Source organism: Habropoda laboriosa, unplaced genomic scaffold (assembly GCF_001263275.1).
Source record: "Habropoda laboriosa isolate 0110345459 unplaced genomic scaffold, ASM126327v1 scaffold111, whole genome shotgun sequence".
Lineage (NCBI taxonomy): Eukaryota > Metazoa > Arthropoda > Insecta > Hymenoptera > Apidae > Habropoda > Habropoda laboriosa.
This window is the reverse complement of record NW_017100293.1, coordinates 1,143,346-1,160,130: the sequence shown is the minus strand read 5'-3', so window position 1 is coordinate 1,160,130 and position 16,785 is coordinate 1,143,346. Positions and strand designations below refer to the sequence as shown.

General features: G+C 35.5%; 2 protein-coding genes across 2 annotated transcripts in view; one reads left to right on the top strand and one right to left on the bottom strand.

Moving 5' to 3' along the window:
* Positions 1–2,412: 2,412 nt before the first annotated feature.
* On the bottom strand, positions 2,413–3,865 carry LOC108573892 (polyadenylate-binding protein-interacting protein 2). Its single transcript, XM_017936377.1, has 4 exons — positions 3,791–3,865; positions 2,999–3,202; positions 2,716–2,904; positions 2,413–2,634 (listed from the first exon to the last, which is right to left on the bottom strand). The coding sequence occupies exons 2-4, from the start codon at positions 3,167–3,169 to the stop codon at positions 2,536–2,538; spliced, it is 459 nt and encodes a 152-aa protein (XP_017791866.1). The 5' UTR covers positions 3,170–3,202; positions 3,791–3,865; the 3' UTR covers positions 2,413–2,535.
* A 783-nt stretch (positions 3,866–4,648) lies between these two features.
* LOC108573851 (BCL2/adenovirus E1B 19 kDa protein-interacting protein 3) overlaps positions 4,649–16,785 on the top strand; it is an 18,610-nt gene continuing 6,473 nt past the window's right edge. The window contains exons 1-3 of the mRNA XM_017936328.1: positions 4,649–4,868; positions 12,508–12,673; positions 14,074–14,161. Coding sequence (XP_017791817.1) covers positions 4,826–4,868; positions 12,508–12,673; positions 14,074–14,161 — 297 coding nt within the window. The 5' untranslated portion in view covers positions 4,649–4,825. The remainder of the gene's footprint in view (positions 4,869–12,507; positions 12,674–14,073; positions 14,162–16,785) is intronic.

Sequence of the window (16,785 nt, the reverse complement as noted above, 5' to 3'; positions counted from 1 at the left end):
TCGAAAAAATTTGGATCCAGATGGAAAAGGGTTGGTGAAGAACAAAAATAGTAATACCTCCAATTTATTCTCTATAATTTTTTTTGCTTTTTATCTCAACATAAAGTTGAAAAATGTTATACTGCACAACCACATAAATTAATAAATGAAAGTGAAACACAGTATTTGTGCTTGTTGATCTAAATGTTAGAGTTATTTATATGGTTACATTAACAAACTTTTTTTTGTAATCATTTTTAAAGTACTATTTTCTTATGCTACATAATATATGAAATGATTGCAATTGCTTACTTTTTAAAACTTAGGTTATCTTATTGTTCTTATTATTAGTATTATTATTATTATTACACACCAAATAAATATAGGTACTACTGAAATAACTCATAGAAAACTTGATATTTATTTTCGGATATTAATTAAATTTTTAGTTAGAGTCTAGAAAAACTCAAAAAATTATGCAATGATACATTATATAATGGTTACATTGTAACCAGATGAATTATTTATATTTTTCTACTGCTAAAATACAGCTTTTATTGATACATATGACATGCTTACTAAAAATATTAATAATATGCTTTAAATATTGCATGTCATTTGAATTGACGCAGATTCAATGACTACAAGATACATACTTATGGCTACTAATATGCTTCATACTTACATTTTTTTATGATTTTATTGCAAAAAGTAAAATTGTACAAACTAAATAGATATTTTTAATTGGTATATTATGTAATTTTATCGGCATTATTTAACAAATTGGTAATCAATAACTAAATATACATCAGATCCTGTTAAAGAAATAAACCTAAATCTAAAAAGCAGTCTCTTTTCATACTAAGTTAAATTTAAAACTTAAAAGAAGTGCTTAAGAATATTGTTATTAATTGTTTTGTATGATTAATGCACTACTAAATTTGAAACTTCTTCAAATAAATCTATGAATATCTGTAATCTTATTATAAACTAAATACGTATTTCTTTTTTCTTTTTCTTTTTTTATTTTTTTTTTTTTTTTATGAGGAGCCACAAATAGTAAGAGGTATGTGAAAAAAATTTAAAAGCAAAATAATGCGAGACATTATGAAATCAAAAAGTTTTTTGACTGTGAGTAATCTATATGATAAATCTATTTAATTTGCTTCATAATCACAGTTGCTGTACTCATACTAAAGTATGTTGTGACTAAAATAATACAGGTTTATCTCATGCAATCTTATAAAATCCTGACAGTATGTATCTATCACAATGCAAAAAATGTTAATAGAATTTGTACATAAATATTTGTTTTCAAAGAGCACATATAAGTGGTGAACATATATTATTATTGTTATTAAAATATAATTTTATTTTTCAAATATTTCATTGCTAAGAAATGTACAAGCTATTTAATAAAATTTAATAAGATAACGAAGCAACAATTGTTGTTTGAATTTAAATTAATAATACATTCACCACTTACATTATTTTCCAATAATATTATATTTCATATACATACTCTAACCAGTTTGAAAATATTATTTCATAGAAATTTTATTACTTAATTAAAGTAAGTAAGCAATACATTGATCCTCAATATCACGAAAGAGAGTCACAAAAAGAGTCCCTCACAGCCCGCGTAAGACTTTCACTTGAGATCTTCAAGTCTTTCAAGACATATGCTGATATAGGACCAGAATTATGACGTAGGTTCTCTTTTAAAATTAAAAAGAAACTGACAATAAAAATAAAGATTAAAAATGTTTTCATGTAATTGGATGTGTTAAGTATGGTTCTGCAACAAAATATGCATCGGATGCAACACATTTTTCAATGCAACATTTTACATACATCGGTCATAAAGACTTCTGTATATGTTCTTAATTGATGTCAATGCTATTACAGAAGATTTATATATCAGTATAAAATAAGTGTTACAAAAGGAACTCTTAGAAAATTGTTTCATCTAGAAACGCATACTATGGTATATAAAAACTTTCAGATCTTAATAAAACAAGCATTCTGAAAGAATTAAAAAAGGTATGCTCGCTTGGATGTAATAATTCATCGTCGGATGTGTGTAGAATGTAACTCATGAAAATCTATATATTCGTTTTTGTATGCTGCCTCAATTTGTAATAAGTTATATAAGGATAAACATTTATTTTTGAAAATACTTTCCCTCAGTTAAATAAGAAGTATAAATTGCAAATTTCCATAACAAGTGATTTATGTAATTGATCATTATATTGACGAAAAATATATATGTAAAATTAAATGTTTATAATATTATGTAATATCTCACGACTATAAAAATTTGAATTTTTTTTTTTTTTTCAATTTATGGTTATGCAACTGACTTCATAACTCTTAAATATCATATAATAGCATTATGTATTATCTGCTTTGATGATCATTATACCTTTGTACGTGAAGTCACAGTCATTTAACTTTTAATACAATTCAGTTAATACAACTGTGTTACTGAAGGTGGTAAATATTAACCATACATATAGCCATGTTTTATTCAGATAAAGAACAAATGTATGGCTTCTATGATGATTCTGCAGTAACTTCTGGTGGTGTACTTACAGATGTTACTGCTGACTTGAATGCTGGAACAAATTCAGCTGCATTTGGATTTAATGTACTCTGGAAATTTACATTATCCACATGAAATACAGTATTACATATCTTACAATATAATTTAAATATAGATTGATCATATTGTACCTGTTTAGCAAGGTCATCGTGCATTTTTAGATTACTAAGCTGCTGACAAAGTTCAGCACCATTCTCTGGTGCACTTGTAGCAGTAGACCAAGCAATAGAATTTGTATTTCGTTCATGTTGCCTTTCATCTTCCCACATTGCCTTTAAGCATTCCTCTGTTAGCTCTTCCTCCATCAATTGTTGGATCACCTGTGATTTTGAATTATAATCATGTCATTAAAATTTTGTTAAAAAAATGTCATTTAAATATAGTATTCAGCATTGACAATAACAATTACTAAACCTCTTTATCAAATTCTTCTTCATTTTCCATCCATAGGTACTCAGAAAAGTCACTTTCTTCTGTCCCTTGTACATCGATTTCAGAATCAAAGTTATTATCCACATAAGAGATAATCCCTGTTTCATTTCCATAATCGTTCCCAGAACGATTGCTTGGAATCTTCATTTTCATTCCAAATAAGAATTTAACAATGCAGTGAATAGTCTATAAGCAAATTAATTTCTCTTAAATTTTTTAATATATAATATATATCTATCTTCCTTTTTTTCATACATAATCATTATATGTTAATCTTTAATGTTAATAAATGTTAAGTATTATTAACATTATTAGATGATTTTATTATTAGAGAAATGGTTATTAATTCAGTGAAATAAATAATAATTAATAATGGTAAAATGTTTATAAAAAAGAACCTTGATCTCACTTACACGTACGAAGCCTGTGAGCAAAATATTCAAAATATGTTTGCTTCGTTTACACATATGGTAGAATCGACTGGGAAATTACATTTTTTTCGCCGTATAAAATGATTAATCCTTACATTTACTTTGAATTTATCGTTAAATACGTTAACAACTAAAAATTTGGGATTATTGTATTTAGTGCATCGTAGCAATCGGATACGATAAAATATCGCTTGACAGATCTGTTACAAGGCGACCATTTTTAACTGTCTACTTTTAGTATCGACAAAGCAATATTTATTAGTCTTTATTCATAATTACACCGCCTATCTATTGTTCTTACAAGACGAAATGATGCTCCAACAAACGTAAAGTGTAAACATACCTTTTAATGATGTAGTTTTGGACAATTTGTGATAGAAAACACGATTTACGCAGTTCATGGGTAAAATACGTGTCGTGCAACACAAATTAACCCTTGAAGTAATACTGGGATGGTGCTGCCACCACATACAAAAAGAGCAATGCACTTTGTGCTCCAAAAGTTGATAAATATTGATTTCTTTCCGTAATTGATTTTGATCTAAACGCTACGATAATGAGTCATACGTAATCAGTTTTTATATTTTCAACGTATTTCTATCTTTACATTTCTGATAACTTTTAAATGGTCGTCCTGTCCATGATAAATTTAAAAGTGATTGTACAAGCATACGAATAGTTTTATTCTACTTAACAAACAAAATGTTGTCAATTTAATGGCGATATATCATAAATGTTATAAAATTCGGATATTTTATAAATATCATGCACATTCTATATCTATAATTTTTCTTTTTCATGTACATGACGTTATACAACAAAAGGTGAGAGAAAGTATAAACGCTACTATCATACAATGTAATTTTCAGTCAATACACAAACGAAAAAATCACGAAAATTTAAACCTATTGGTTAAATGAAAATAAAAGTGTTACATATTTTGAATAACTAAATTTAGACAAATATTTTCTAAAGAAAAATAGCAAAACAATTATTCAGGCTAATTTTTATTTTTAAGCTATAGTATCTTTATCGTTATTCCTTTCGTTTTTTTTCCAGGAAAGCCAAGGTATCATAGGGAACGTGTACTGAGTCACGTAGTAAGAAAGAATCTACCATGGTCATTGGCATCATTCCTGACTTGACTCGTGTGGTGTATTTACATTGAAGCGCGTACCGTGTGATTGGCCGGGCTGGCTGACGTGCGTGTGTTGACGTTTCATCAAAACAAAGCACGATCGCGCGTCTTGTCCAGCATTTTACTACGGTGTTTCGTTGCGAATGCGTCGTTTCTGCGCTAACTGTCTACGCGAAAAGTGTTGATCGGCTGTTCGTGCGTGTATCACCGGCTTCTGAGTGAACGAGTGCCACAATTGCGATGTCGTCCACCGTGAAATTCACCTCGGACGAGAGTCTCGGCGGTAAGTGGAGTTCCGTTTCCTCGAACTATGCAACCAGCTGTCAGTTGAACGTCGCGGCCATTTCGCGTGCTGCGACTGACGCATAAACAAATGCAAACGCCTGCTTTTTACGTCGTAGGAATATTTGTTTGTAAAACATATGTCGAGCATATTTTACAAGAATATTCGTTTTTCTCAGAATAATGCATGCGTATCATCGAGACGATGTTAACACGAAACGAACGTATATTATTTCGAAGATTTTGGCGCGTCCGCTTATTTGTTTCTAACCTGGCGTACCGGCATTACATTGTAGAATACGTAGTGTCTGCCAGAAAGTATAGCGTGAGTCAATTGTCTAGGGTGTTGCGATTGTTTTATGCAAATTGAACGAAATATGGAGACAATGAATAGTTGCGTTGTTTGAAGATTTCGATTTGTTTTTATGAGTGGCATTTTTAGCTTCCTAGGCAAGATTTACCGTGGCTACCATTGTTGTTTACGTTAATTCGTAATGGAGATCAGCTCTCTACATCATGTCTTTGTGATACTGAATGTAATTCGGTATTATAAGGCAAAAAGTTAAAGATAATCTTGCCGTTTATAATTAACAAATTATTGTTCTGATTATATTATCCAAATTTGATATTTGTACAGTTGTAATTTTTCGAAACCTTTTTTGGAAGGTAGTTTGTCATAACGAAACGATTGATTTTTTATTCCAAATAAAGGGTTACTTTCGGGGAACTTTTTTCCAAGAAGGAACGTATAGAATTCAAGAAGAAAAGAATCCGGACGTGAAATTCTGATTTTAGCCAGATATTTCTTTGGCAGCCTATTAAAAAAAAGGAATTGTTTTGTTACCCTCGGCTGGCTGCTTGCTTTGAAGCGAGTAATACCACTAAAGTCAAACGAACGAACGCAAGGGAAAGGTAGCTTTATTTATGTTTCTCATACGGTCATGAAACTCTTAAAACTCTACTGCAGAATTCTTCTACGCTCGAAACCTAGTTTCAAGGAGGCACGTTCAATATTTAACCCGCCTCTATTCGACATTTATGTATGTCTCTCGAGAATATTGGGAACGATAGAACCCCCGGATAATCCTAAACAAGTTCACTTTGCTTCATAAATAGTCACTTTAAGGAGTTCTTAATGATCGCTTTTACGTCAGTAAGTTGTAAAATTGGATGAATCATCTATTAAACATCTCTTCATGATTAGGGTCTAATGGTGATTATCGATATTGAAGCATTAACCATTGATGAGAGATCTGAGTCGCCCTTTTGTCAATACATATACCTCTTACGCATGACGTGTTTCAAAAGGAACTATCGGCTTTACAAGAAATTTTATCTTTTACTTAGACGACTTATTTTTCAATCGTTATTTCTGTACGACATTTAACACTGCAATTTTTTCCACCTTGAATTTTTTAAACGAAACACTGTATACTTTTTTTAATACAAACAGTCGTTATCTGTTGGCGAACTACCACCTTAATCTAACAAAACAAATTTTAAAACAGTACGGCCAAAATAAAAGATTTTACGATCGCGGTTAAACATCTACTGTGTTTGCTGCGCACATTAGTCTTCCTCGGTATGTGAACGAATTAAACATTCCAATCAGTTAATCATTCGCAAAGTCGAAACTGTTTCATCGGATCAATTGGGTTACTGTCCTATAAACGAAGTCGCTCAAACCGTCTCGAGGGGGTCCTAACGAACGTGGCGGTCGGCCAAGTTCACGAACGTCTTTTATCACTCTCCTGTATAGCATCTTCATCATTCCTTTTAGAAGATCCAAAGAGAGGATCTCTTAGGAATGTACACGTGACGAATCTCTGAAGAGGACGTCGTCGGGTCCATTATTAAGGTGACGCAATATTTGTTACACGGACAACAGGTATCTCCATGCGGATAGCCATAGAATAGTAGCCTGTGTAGCAAATATAGCGGGTGTAGGTTAATTTTAGCATCCACGAGGGCGACCGGACGCGGACCGGACGCTCGATAAGCCACAGAAGTTATCGTTTCCCGACGGAACAGTCCCTTCCACAAACATTGTACTCGTCCAAACCAGACACGTTACCACTTACGTGATCGTCCTCAGGAACCTAGCGAAGTGACGTCAGCGTTCAGAGGCTGACCTGTTAGATTGCTTGACGTTCAGGTAACATCTAGGAACGTGACTCACCTCACGGGGCTTATTATGTTCGTCCCTCGTTTTTACCTGGATGTAAACGTGACTGGAACCATTTTTCACCTTTTTTCATACTTTACGCGGCTATGGAATAGTCTATTTTTTCCGAACTTTCTCGATGTTTTCAAAATTTGAGGTTAAGTGAACTATCTATTTGTAGATTTCTTAGAGAATAAAGTTTCAAGGCATTGGTTAACGAGTTGGATTTATTTATGAACGTTGTGTTTCTATGCAAGAATTTCTGTCAATATCATTCACACGTGGACACTCGGAATAGAAAAGTCATTATTGAGAATGTTTTCATGAACACATCGTATACGGAAGGATTTTAAGAGACTGTTGCACAGCCTCTCTGCACGTCAACCGGTGCGTTTGATTGAAATGACTGGCCGATGAAAAGGGGGACACTGTTCGTGTCTATTTTTAAACGTAACTCTCGTTGGCGGACTCTAATTCAATTCATTAAGGCCACCTACCCGCCGTGATTTCGCGGCACGTGACATTTCCTGGCCATTTTCGTACGTTCATCTCGCCAGTGTCAACGAAATGTCTAACGTTGTTCCGTGTTAAACTTTATTTCTCAATATCATTAAAATATATACCGGGCTAGTTTTCAAATTTTATTCCATTCAAATGTAATTCGTTTAGCTGGTAACGTGTTTAAATTCGTTGCAATTTGTAAGGCTTTTAATACAGGTAGTTTCGGTCTTTAATTAAACGTTCTCTCGATTCATAGAGCTAAAAGACATCGTTTACAGAGAACTATAGGGTTGGGAAAATGAATAAACTTTTCTAGAGTTTCAGTAAACGGTAACTTCCACCGAGTCGAATATTACCGGTGTCGAGCGGGGAGCCTTATGCACTGACCTGCGTAAGCTGCTCGCGCGTCCTTTAATATTTCACGATGATTAAGGCGTACCCGCACGAATCACCGGTACAATCTTCCTTCTTATAGAAATGTCAATTATCCCCTTTTCAGACAATGATGAATTAACACTAGAACAACCTGATCTATCAAAATGACGGACTTCTGATTTCTTACTTTGAATTACAGAAATTATTAAGGTACTTTTGTCCAAGTATATGGTGACTTTTATCGAAATAAAGAAATAGAGAAAAAATATAACTAAATGTAATTTTTTAACGAACTTTCAAACGATTTATATTTCTATACAACGATTTTCTCTCGGTGTTATAAATTGAAAATTGAAGTCATAATTAAACATAAACTTTATTACAAAATTCCATTTGGAGCACAATCTCTGTGGTACGAGTGTGACTTAAAAATGAATTGAACAAAATGCGTATCGATATAAGCAAACATGTTGCACAGCCTCATTGGTTAACAGTAATGACTCGTGCGAATGTATTCTTATCGACTATGCTGATACGTGGCGTTGGCCACGCTCGTAGCTTACAATCATAAATTTTACGACTTGTCGCCGCCGCCCGCAAAAATGCCGGCTGTTTTGTAAACTCCGTCGCTCGTATTACGGCAACACACACGTCCTCTTTCGATCATTCATACGCCATCCACGATTACTACTGTGCGTTTCAATCTCTCTCTGTCTCTCTGCCTTTTACGTTGAATTAAAACCGTCTGTGACATTGCGTAAACGTTGAAATCGCCAACTTTCTGTAAAATCGTTTTGTTAATTTCGTTTTATTCAAATGCTCTCTGACTCTGGCGCTTCGAGCAGGTCTAATGTGTTGTTTAAACTATTACCTGCTACATTTGCATTTCAAATAATTCTTACTTATTCACGAAGGTAACTTACCCGGAACCATTACATCGTTTTCTTTTATTCCTTTGGTAAACTTCATTTCTGATCTCGATATACGAACGGTTCTCTTTTGGTTAAAGGGATTCGTTCGACATCCTCCTTAAGATGAAGTTCGTAGTTTAAATAACTGGATGTCGGTGTGTTCGACAAAGTCGTGTTCGGTTTACAGTTCGGTGCATGCAATTACTATCAATATTCACCGTAATTGAGCGTGTTTGCTCAGGCGTGTTTTGCGCAGGAGAATATCGGGGGGGGGGGGCAAGGAAGTCGTGTTGTTTTTGTCGTTGCATTCTCGCGATGCCATACGCCAAGTCTTTACACGTTGCCGGCCTTGCATATGAGAATTTTGTTTTTCCTTTTCCTCTTGTAATTCGTGGAAATTTTATTTAACTCTTTCTGTACTGTCACGCTTAATAAAGAATCTAAAATATTCGAGGAATCTGAAAGATGGCTCTTGGAATGAACCTCGAATAATCTCTCTTTCTCGATAATTGCTATCAAGAGCTGGAGAAAAAATAAGCTAATCTTATTCTTCAATGGTAGAACGACGTTTTTTCTTTCTCTTCTTCTTTTTCACCAAGTTGACGGGTTTCTCGAATAGATGATACCTAAGAAAATTCGACAGTTCGATTAAGTGATACAATCTGCGCATATTTATCCGGACAAAATCACGGGAAAATATGTATCGACAATTTTCTATTCTCTCTAGATCGATTCTGTTTTTGAAACACGATTTAAACACCATTTTTTTTAATTTTCTTATTTTTGCCACGGAAATTTGATTGTACGTTTGTCTCTACTTTTTGCAACGTCTGAAGGTTGGCGTAAGTAGAAAAGAGAAATGAAATTCGCGGTGTATCGGGCTTTCGACGTTCTTTAGTTACTGTTATATTATTTACCATTGGCGATGGCTTTCGGTTATTTACGTTGAGTTCATACTTGCACGCTTATGTGTGCCACGGCTTATCGCGTGCCACACGGCTGGCATATAGTTAATAAAACAGAGTAGTAAATGATGTCATTGGATGACCGGCGGTGCTGTTGCTCCCTCTTGCAATGATAATTAAATTCACCGTCTAAAAACCGTGTCGACAAATCCATTTACCACTCGTAAATTGCTTCATTTCCATGTTTTATCGAAAAATAAATATTCGATCGAGAATTGCTATGCGTCATGTATTATTGCACAATAATTGAAGAAATCTTAAGTATACACTTATTTAATTACATCATGTAGAGTTTCTAAAGCAGCGATTGTTTTTTAGAAATTTTTAAAATTTTCTAGATTTATCAATAATTTTACAATTACTGACATTCTACAGTACACTAAATATATTTTTTCGTCGATCTGGAAAAAGATAAATATACATTTTTAATTGATTTGCAAAAAAGAAAAAGAAAAAAACGATATTCTTTTCGTTTGCTTTTTTAATTTCTTTAATTTGTATTAAAAAAATCTTGGACGCACCTGTCGACCTCTCGCGGCGTACCAGTGTACAAAATGTAAAAATAATCGTGTAGTATATTAGGTCGTTGAACTTCTACGGTGCAATTAGTCGAATTAGATGCACCAGAAAAGAAATCGTCTTCTCATGGGTGTGATGATTCATACAAATCAGATAATGCTGCAATTTCGAGAGCATCAGAATTACAGAACCTCCCATAAAGGTGCAATTGCGATGATGACAGCAACAATGATCGAAACGCAAGTAGAAACGAAGATGTGCCAACAGTCACGTACTCCGTATTGTGAAACTTCGTAAAATGTCCGTTATTTCAACTCGAATACTGATCATCGATAAAAATCGTTTAACATATATCTCGATACCTCGATTTATTTGATCGATACGTGTTTCGCTATAATTGGCTACCACTGGCAAGACGAGATCGCATGTTATCCAAGAGTACACACGATTCTTGTAATTGGCTTAATTGGTACGTAGAAGGAAATGCGGATATCGAAGTGAATCTTCAATGATTTTTTTGAATCTCGATTAGACACGACATCGTGATGTTGATTGTAATAATAGACATATATATTCGAAAGAAGGTTAATGGAAAAAGAGGACAGAAGTGTGTTTGACATTATTCTCGGAGGCTGTGTGTAATTGAACAATCGCGTAATGAGAACTGTTCTCTGTCTGGTTCTCTAATTTCTTACCACTTGTGCGTATAATTTCAAATGCACGAATCCGCGAAATAAATGTAAGTTTTACTTTTGTGAAAGCTATGATTCTTCAAGCAAAAAATGCTTATCTAGCATTGATTCGATGATTCGATATTTTTTCGAGCTGAAGTGTCTAGAAAATGATGATGATAGAGAATTGGGACGTAGCGTATCACATTGGTATTTTTCTCTTTTTTTTCTAAAGACATCGATTAAGAGCACAGTGTTGATAATGATTCACCAGTCGCTAGATACCACGCGTACGTTCGTCACGAATCTTTCGCGCACATGTCACAACCTCGTGTAGCTTATCATATTGTCAGGGGAAAAAAAACTGACACTTGATTAGGAATTGAAAAAGAAGTTCGAGAACTAATGGTGTGAAATTTGCGTATAAAATTCATTATATTTATCTGTTGGTAGATATTGTCGTACAATTAGGTTAGGTTGAACAGAGGGCAGTGCGTAAGTAGAAAAAAAAAAATGGTGTTAACGACATTCGCGATAATAATAATCAAAATTCGTATTATATTTAGACGAACTGTTTCACCTTCGTAGATTTCAACGAAAAAAATACGAATTTAGGTTTTCGTTGAAAACAGACGCGTACGATCTTGACAAGTTTTGCTTTGCAAGAAAACATTCCACAGTTTTTCCAAGCACACACAACGCACGTGATTTTCACACCTTTAACTTCTATTTACGGAAATGAACTCTATTTACCGATGCATTTGCAAACAATAAGATTGTTTCAGGAGACACTATTGACGCGGTAGATTTCGCGAACTATTAGCTTCCTTCGGAAGACAGCGTAAGATTCTTCACGCTATCTTGCGGTTTGCAGGCGAATTGTGTGACGCAACGCGCTACACGATCGCTACGTCAGAGCTAACGGACCTTGGCCGTGAACTTTCTTGATAATCAAGTTGATGATTGCTCGATAATGCCCCTGGTTGATCGCGTTTTACGCTTCTATCGATGGTAGAGTAGGAACTCTCACGTGCTTTCCTTTCCCTCATCTTTTCCTTTTGCGTACACGATTTCTGCTTAACCTTGTAAGCGTCGCGAATTGTAAATGCGCCAGTGCGTTGTGTCGCCGTAAACTACAAAATCATTACCTAGCGTCGTAATCTTATGTAACTTTGATGTATGTATGTTCAAAAACCATATTAAACGATAAATAAAAGAAGTAAAATATATTTTTTTTACTAAAAAGTAAAAGAAAACTTATTATTTTTAACGAATAGAATATATCACGAGAACGTGTGTGCTGTTTTCTATAACTAACGAGAGAAATTGCCTGAAACGTTTGAAGCAAACGTCGTTAATGGAAATCAATACAGAAACAGGCTATGTAATGGCCAGGAATGTTTTTACTTAATTTTAAGTACTCTTTACACAAGTTTCTCTATGCACTTAACGACTTTCCTAGCAGAAAGCTTTTTCTACCTGTCTTTTGTGACTCATACAATAACCTTCCGTATTTTATTTGATGTGTTTACAGAGTCTTGGGTGGAGCTAAATCCTGTACCCGATAGGATAACTCCGTTACCGTTCAGTAGCGGCGGTGAAGAGTACCTGCGACTCCTTAGAGAAGCTCAAAGGGATTCTCTTCCCTCATCTGCCAGACATTCTCTAGCGTCTTCACATCGCGGTACACCTAGAGACAGGTAAAAATCATTTCCTCTAAAACTTCATCACTGTGTACAAACATTTTGTTCATTTAAGTCTTCTTAGTCTTCCATATGATCCTACGATATCTAATCTAATCAACCAAATGCTACCAGGCAAACGTGTATAAATCCAAGTAAATTCGCGGGATAAAAATTGATTTAATAAACCATTGCTACTGGAAAAAAAACGGTGGTAATATACTATTAAAAATCGTTCCTTGGAAAAATGAATCCAGCTTGGTTACACGTGCGACTTCTCAAGAAAGGTCATTAGAAGAAGTCTGGTTTGGCTTCCTTCTTCTCGAGTACCGGCGAAGAAAGAACCGAAGAAGGAGAGAAAAGAAAGAAGAATAATAAGTGATAGCATGAGTCAGATGCCGGTTCGGCAGAGAGAGGATGAGGGAGGAATCTTTTTCTGGCCGGTTTCTTTGTAAACGTAGGCGTTGCTACGTCTCAAGGACCGGCGGATGAAAGAGGAAGAGCAAACAACGCCGACATTCTCATTTGTGTCTCTGATCCCTTGTATATATGTACCAGTGACTTTTTTATGAATTCTTTTTTTTTTTTTTGGTCTCGAACGGTGTAGCTAACGTTTGAGATAGTTAGAGAGAGAAATTTCAAAGTATTTTCTAAACGATTCAACTGAGCTTTGCAGGTTACACTCATGATTTCTAAGCGGCAGCTCTTTATTCGAAAGTCTTATGATTGGCGCTCGAGATTGCGACAAACGACGCAGTTCTTTCACCCAATCTTCCAAACAAATTTTCTGATAACGCTTTCCTCCAAAGCTATATCATGCTTTAACAAAGTGTCGACGTAGTTAGATAACTCCGAAATACGTCATCTTGCTTCTGTGTATCTTCCGCGATCGATCCATGCTGTAGATAGAAAAGTGTAACGAACTCACGATGCATTCGATTTATCTCGTTTATTTATTTCAGCGAAATACAATACTTGTTTAATGGTAGAGATAAACTCTATCGTAGAATAAAACATACAAAAGTTAGTTACCCTTGATGGACATTTGTTTTATTCTTTTTGATAATCAAGAATTATTTCATATCTTATCGAAAGTGAAGAATTGCTACTTGATTGCTCCCTTTTACTATTTGCGACGTTCGATCCGCGCGATCTTGTCGTGCAGATGTTCGATGAGGTCATCCATTATCATTCTCAGTTCTATGTAAAACATAGAAAAATGTATCGTACGATGCGACGACTGAGGTCGCCTGATACAAAATGTGTCTTCTACACTGTGGTTCACATTGCAAGTCATCGATGAACAAATTCAATGTAAACATACGAGGAGGGATGCAAGTCTTTTATCAGTTAATCATTTTCATTTGATTGGAAACGTGAAAATCTATGTGCAAAATTGGTGAAATCTTGTGTTGCAGCCCAAAGAGCCCACCGAACAGCCCCAATACTGAGCTAGCAACCGAAGACGAGCTCAAGGGAGTATATATAAATTACTGCTGCAATAAGGTCAGTTTCATAATCGATTTCTAATGCACCGTATACTTGTGTCACGACTTGTCTACCACTACAAAGAATATCCGTTGCGTTTCTTCCAAGTATTATCTGTGGTCCTTACAAGGAAGACTATTGTCATAGTGAAACTGATGCGTCTGATCGTTACAAAGTATCCATTTATATGCGGGATTTTATTATAAGGAGATTCTTTGTATTCTCCTACCATTTGTGAAAATCTTCATTTAGTTGTGCAATCGGAAATTTTAACAAAAATCCATATTGTTTCATTCATCTTTATGCTGCCCTAATTTCCTTGCAACGCATGCCCAAAGCAAGAAGAAGCACTTCAATGTGTCCGTATGCAACTGGTTTTATCGAACGAAACTGTCAGCAGTTATACTTTTCATACAAGGTTCGCAGATCACTGACTCTTCTGGTGCCCCTTTCTAACGCGTATTATAGGTCATAGAACATGTGGTCTGTTTGAAGTTGCAAGCCTAATCGTGAGATGCTATATACAGGGAAAACACAGATTTAATTTGCGGTCATACTCGAGAGTATCTATACGATATGAAAAGCAATAATCCCTATTCAGATCAACTGATAACGGACTATCAGGATCCGTTGTTTATTCATGGTTTACCGTAAATTATCTGTCTCGGTGGGGAGTCTAGAAGCGAACCTAGCAAGCGCCTTTATCTTTCTGGTCTTTTTCCTTGTAAACAACTCGTTGAGAAAAATATCAATTCACCAATAGGTACACACATCGATTCGTCCTCGATCTTACACTTATCGAACAGCTACGTAACATTTGTTGTCGATTGATCGTCAAAAAAAAAGATGTGGACAAAAATAGCAACAAAGACAATCGGAGAGGAGAGAATGAATAAAAGTCGATATCGAGCGTGTGGCGGCGCGACAACCGAGGATTTTCCATGAGTCAGTTGCTCAACCGCATGTTCACCGACGTTTTGCACTGGAAGAGACTCGGACTCTCTTTGTCCCACGACAAGACGTGCCTTTGTGAAGGCCTCTTCGAAAGTCGAGTCTTCTGTCTTCTTTGAGAATCTTCGCCGATTCTCGCTTCAACCGCCGTAGATAACATATTAAAAATAGAGTATAATCTTGAGGAGCTGCGGTTCTTCTGTTTATACACGGTGCTATCTTCAATGCGACATTTAATTTTTCTTTTTAATCCATTCTCTACTTGTGTGTATTCTTTTCTATTGAGAGAACGAACAGTTGAGTCATTATTTCTTTTGTTTATTTCGAACGATTACATAGCACGATAAATAGAATAAATAGTTGTTTAACGGGTAATGCGAATGAACGGCCTTGATATTCATGTTGCTCAAAAAGCGGGGAGAAGCTTCTGCGTCGAAGAAAACAACAGAGCCTGATATGCGCTGCGCATTAACTGCGATAGGACGCCTGCGTTTGCGCTTCGCTTCGCCGATAGTAATCCATTTACCAACCAAGGATACCGGACTTTAGTGGTCTGGACTGGTACAGTTTCGTAGTTTTGCAACCATCTATAGTCGCGTGGAACCTTGACAAACTTTTCAAAGCATCACAGTCGATATAGAGAAAGTATATCAGTAGGTAAAGTAATGTGATGTAGGATATGTTTAAAATAACTTATTTTTTTATTACATCTTATTATATTTATTTTATTTAACCTGTAGATAACTTTTCTTTCTTTCTGTACGATCGTTACAAGTTTAATCTAACCTAACCTATAATCCTTTTCCCATGCTTTACCTACGCGCATTCCACGGAACAGTGCGAACGCGTTCAGTTGGAATGAGCACAACGGCTTCATCCAAGAAACAAGAGCAGTATCGTGCACGAAGTATCCAATATCCCAACTCCCTTTACTTCTTCACGATAACTTAGCCGCGAAGCGAACCCGTTCGACGAGTGTGTGATACACACCGCGGGAGGACCGGATTTTGCGCGAGTGTTGTTAAGCGTAAACGTAGAGAGCGGCGATTCGTTGGTCGGCGATCGCGTGATCCGTACGCCGTAACGGGGAAACGCACGCGTAACGAAGGCAAGAACACAAACGCAGGTGAACGATCTAGCATGTATACACTGGTGTGGTATACCTGTGTGTCAGTTCCCCGCCAGTAAACACGTTCGAGAGATCTTTATTGCGATTCAATTACGCGCCATTTTGAAAAGTGTAATGCGCATGACACTGGCGGGTTCAAAAAGTATCTATAAAGTATACAGTTATAGAGGTTGTAGGTTAGGCACCTTTTGAATGTTTCAATACTGTACAGTTGTTGCAAAAATGACATACATTTGATTTTTTGGAAAATCATTACGTAGAAGGCATTGTATTCCTGGTTGGAAAGTATGCGCCAAATGTTACGCGGAAATATAGCGTGAGAAGGAGAACGCGCGATAAAAATTTCTCTTCTGTTTGTTACGCGAGCGATTTCATACGGATAACAACGACGCGTTCCACTAGCAACCAGTTATTCGAAAAGGAAATTGCATTTCCCAGAATTGTTGGTGTAGTAATTTTTGAAGTGAAGTCCTCGAACGTGTGCATCTCATTCGAAGAAATTTAATAAGTGGTATATAACTGAGATGTCTGTACGTGGCTGACGTTAGACGGCAGTGTCACT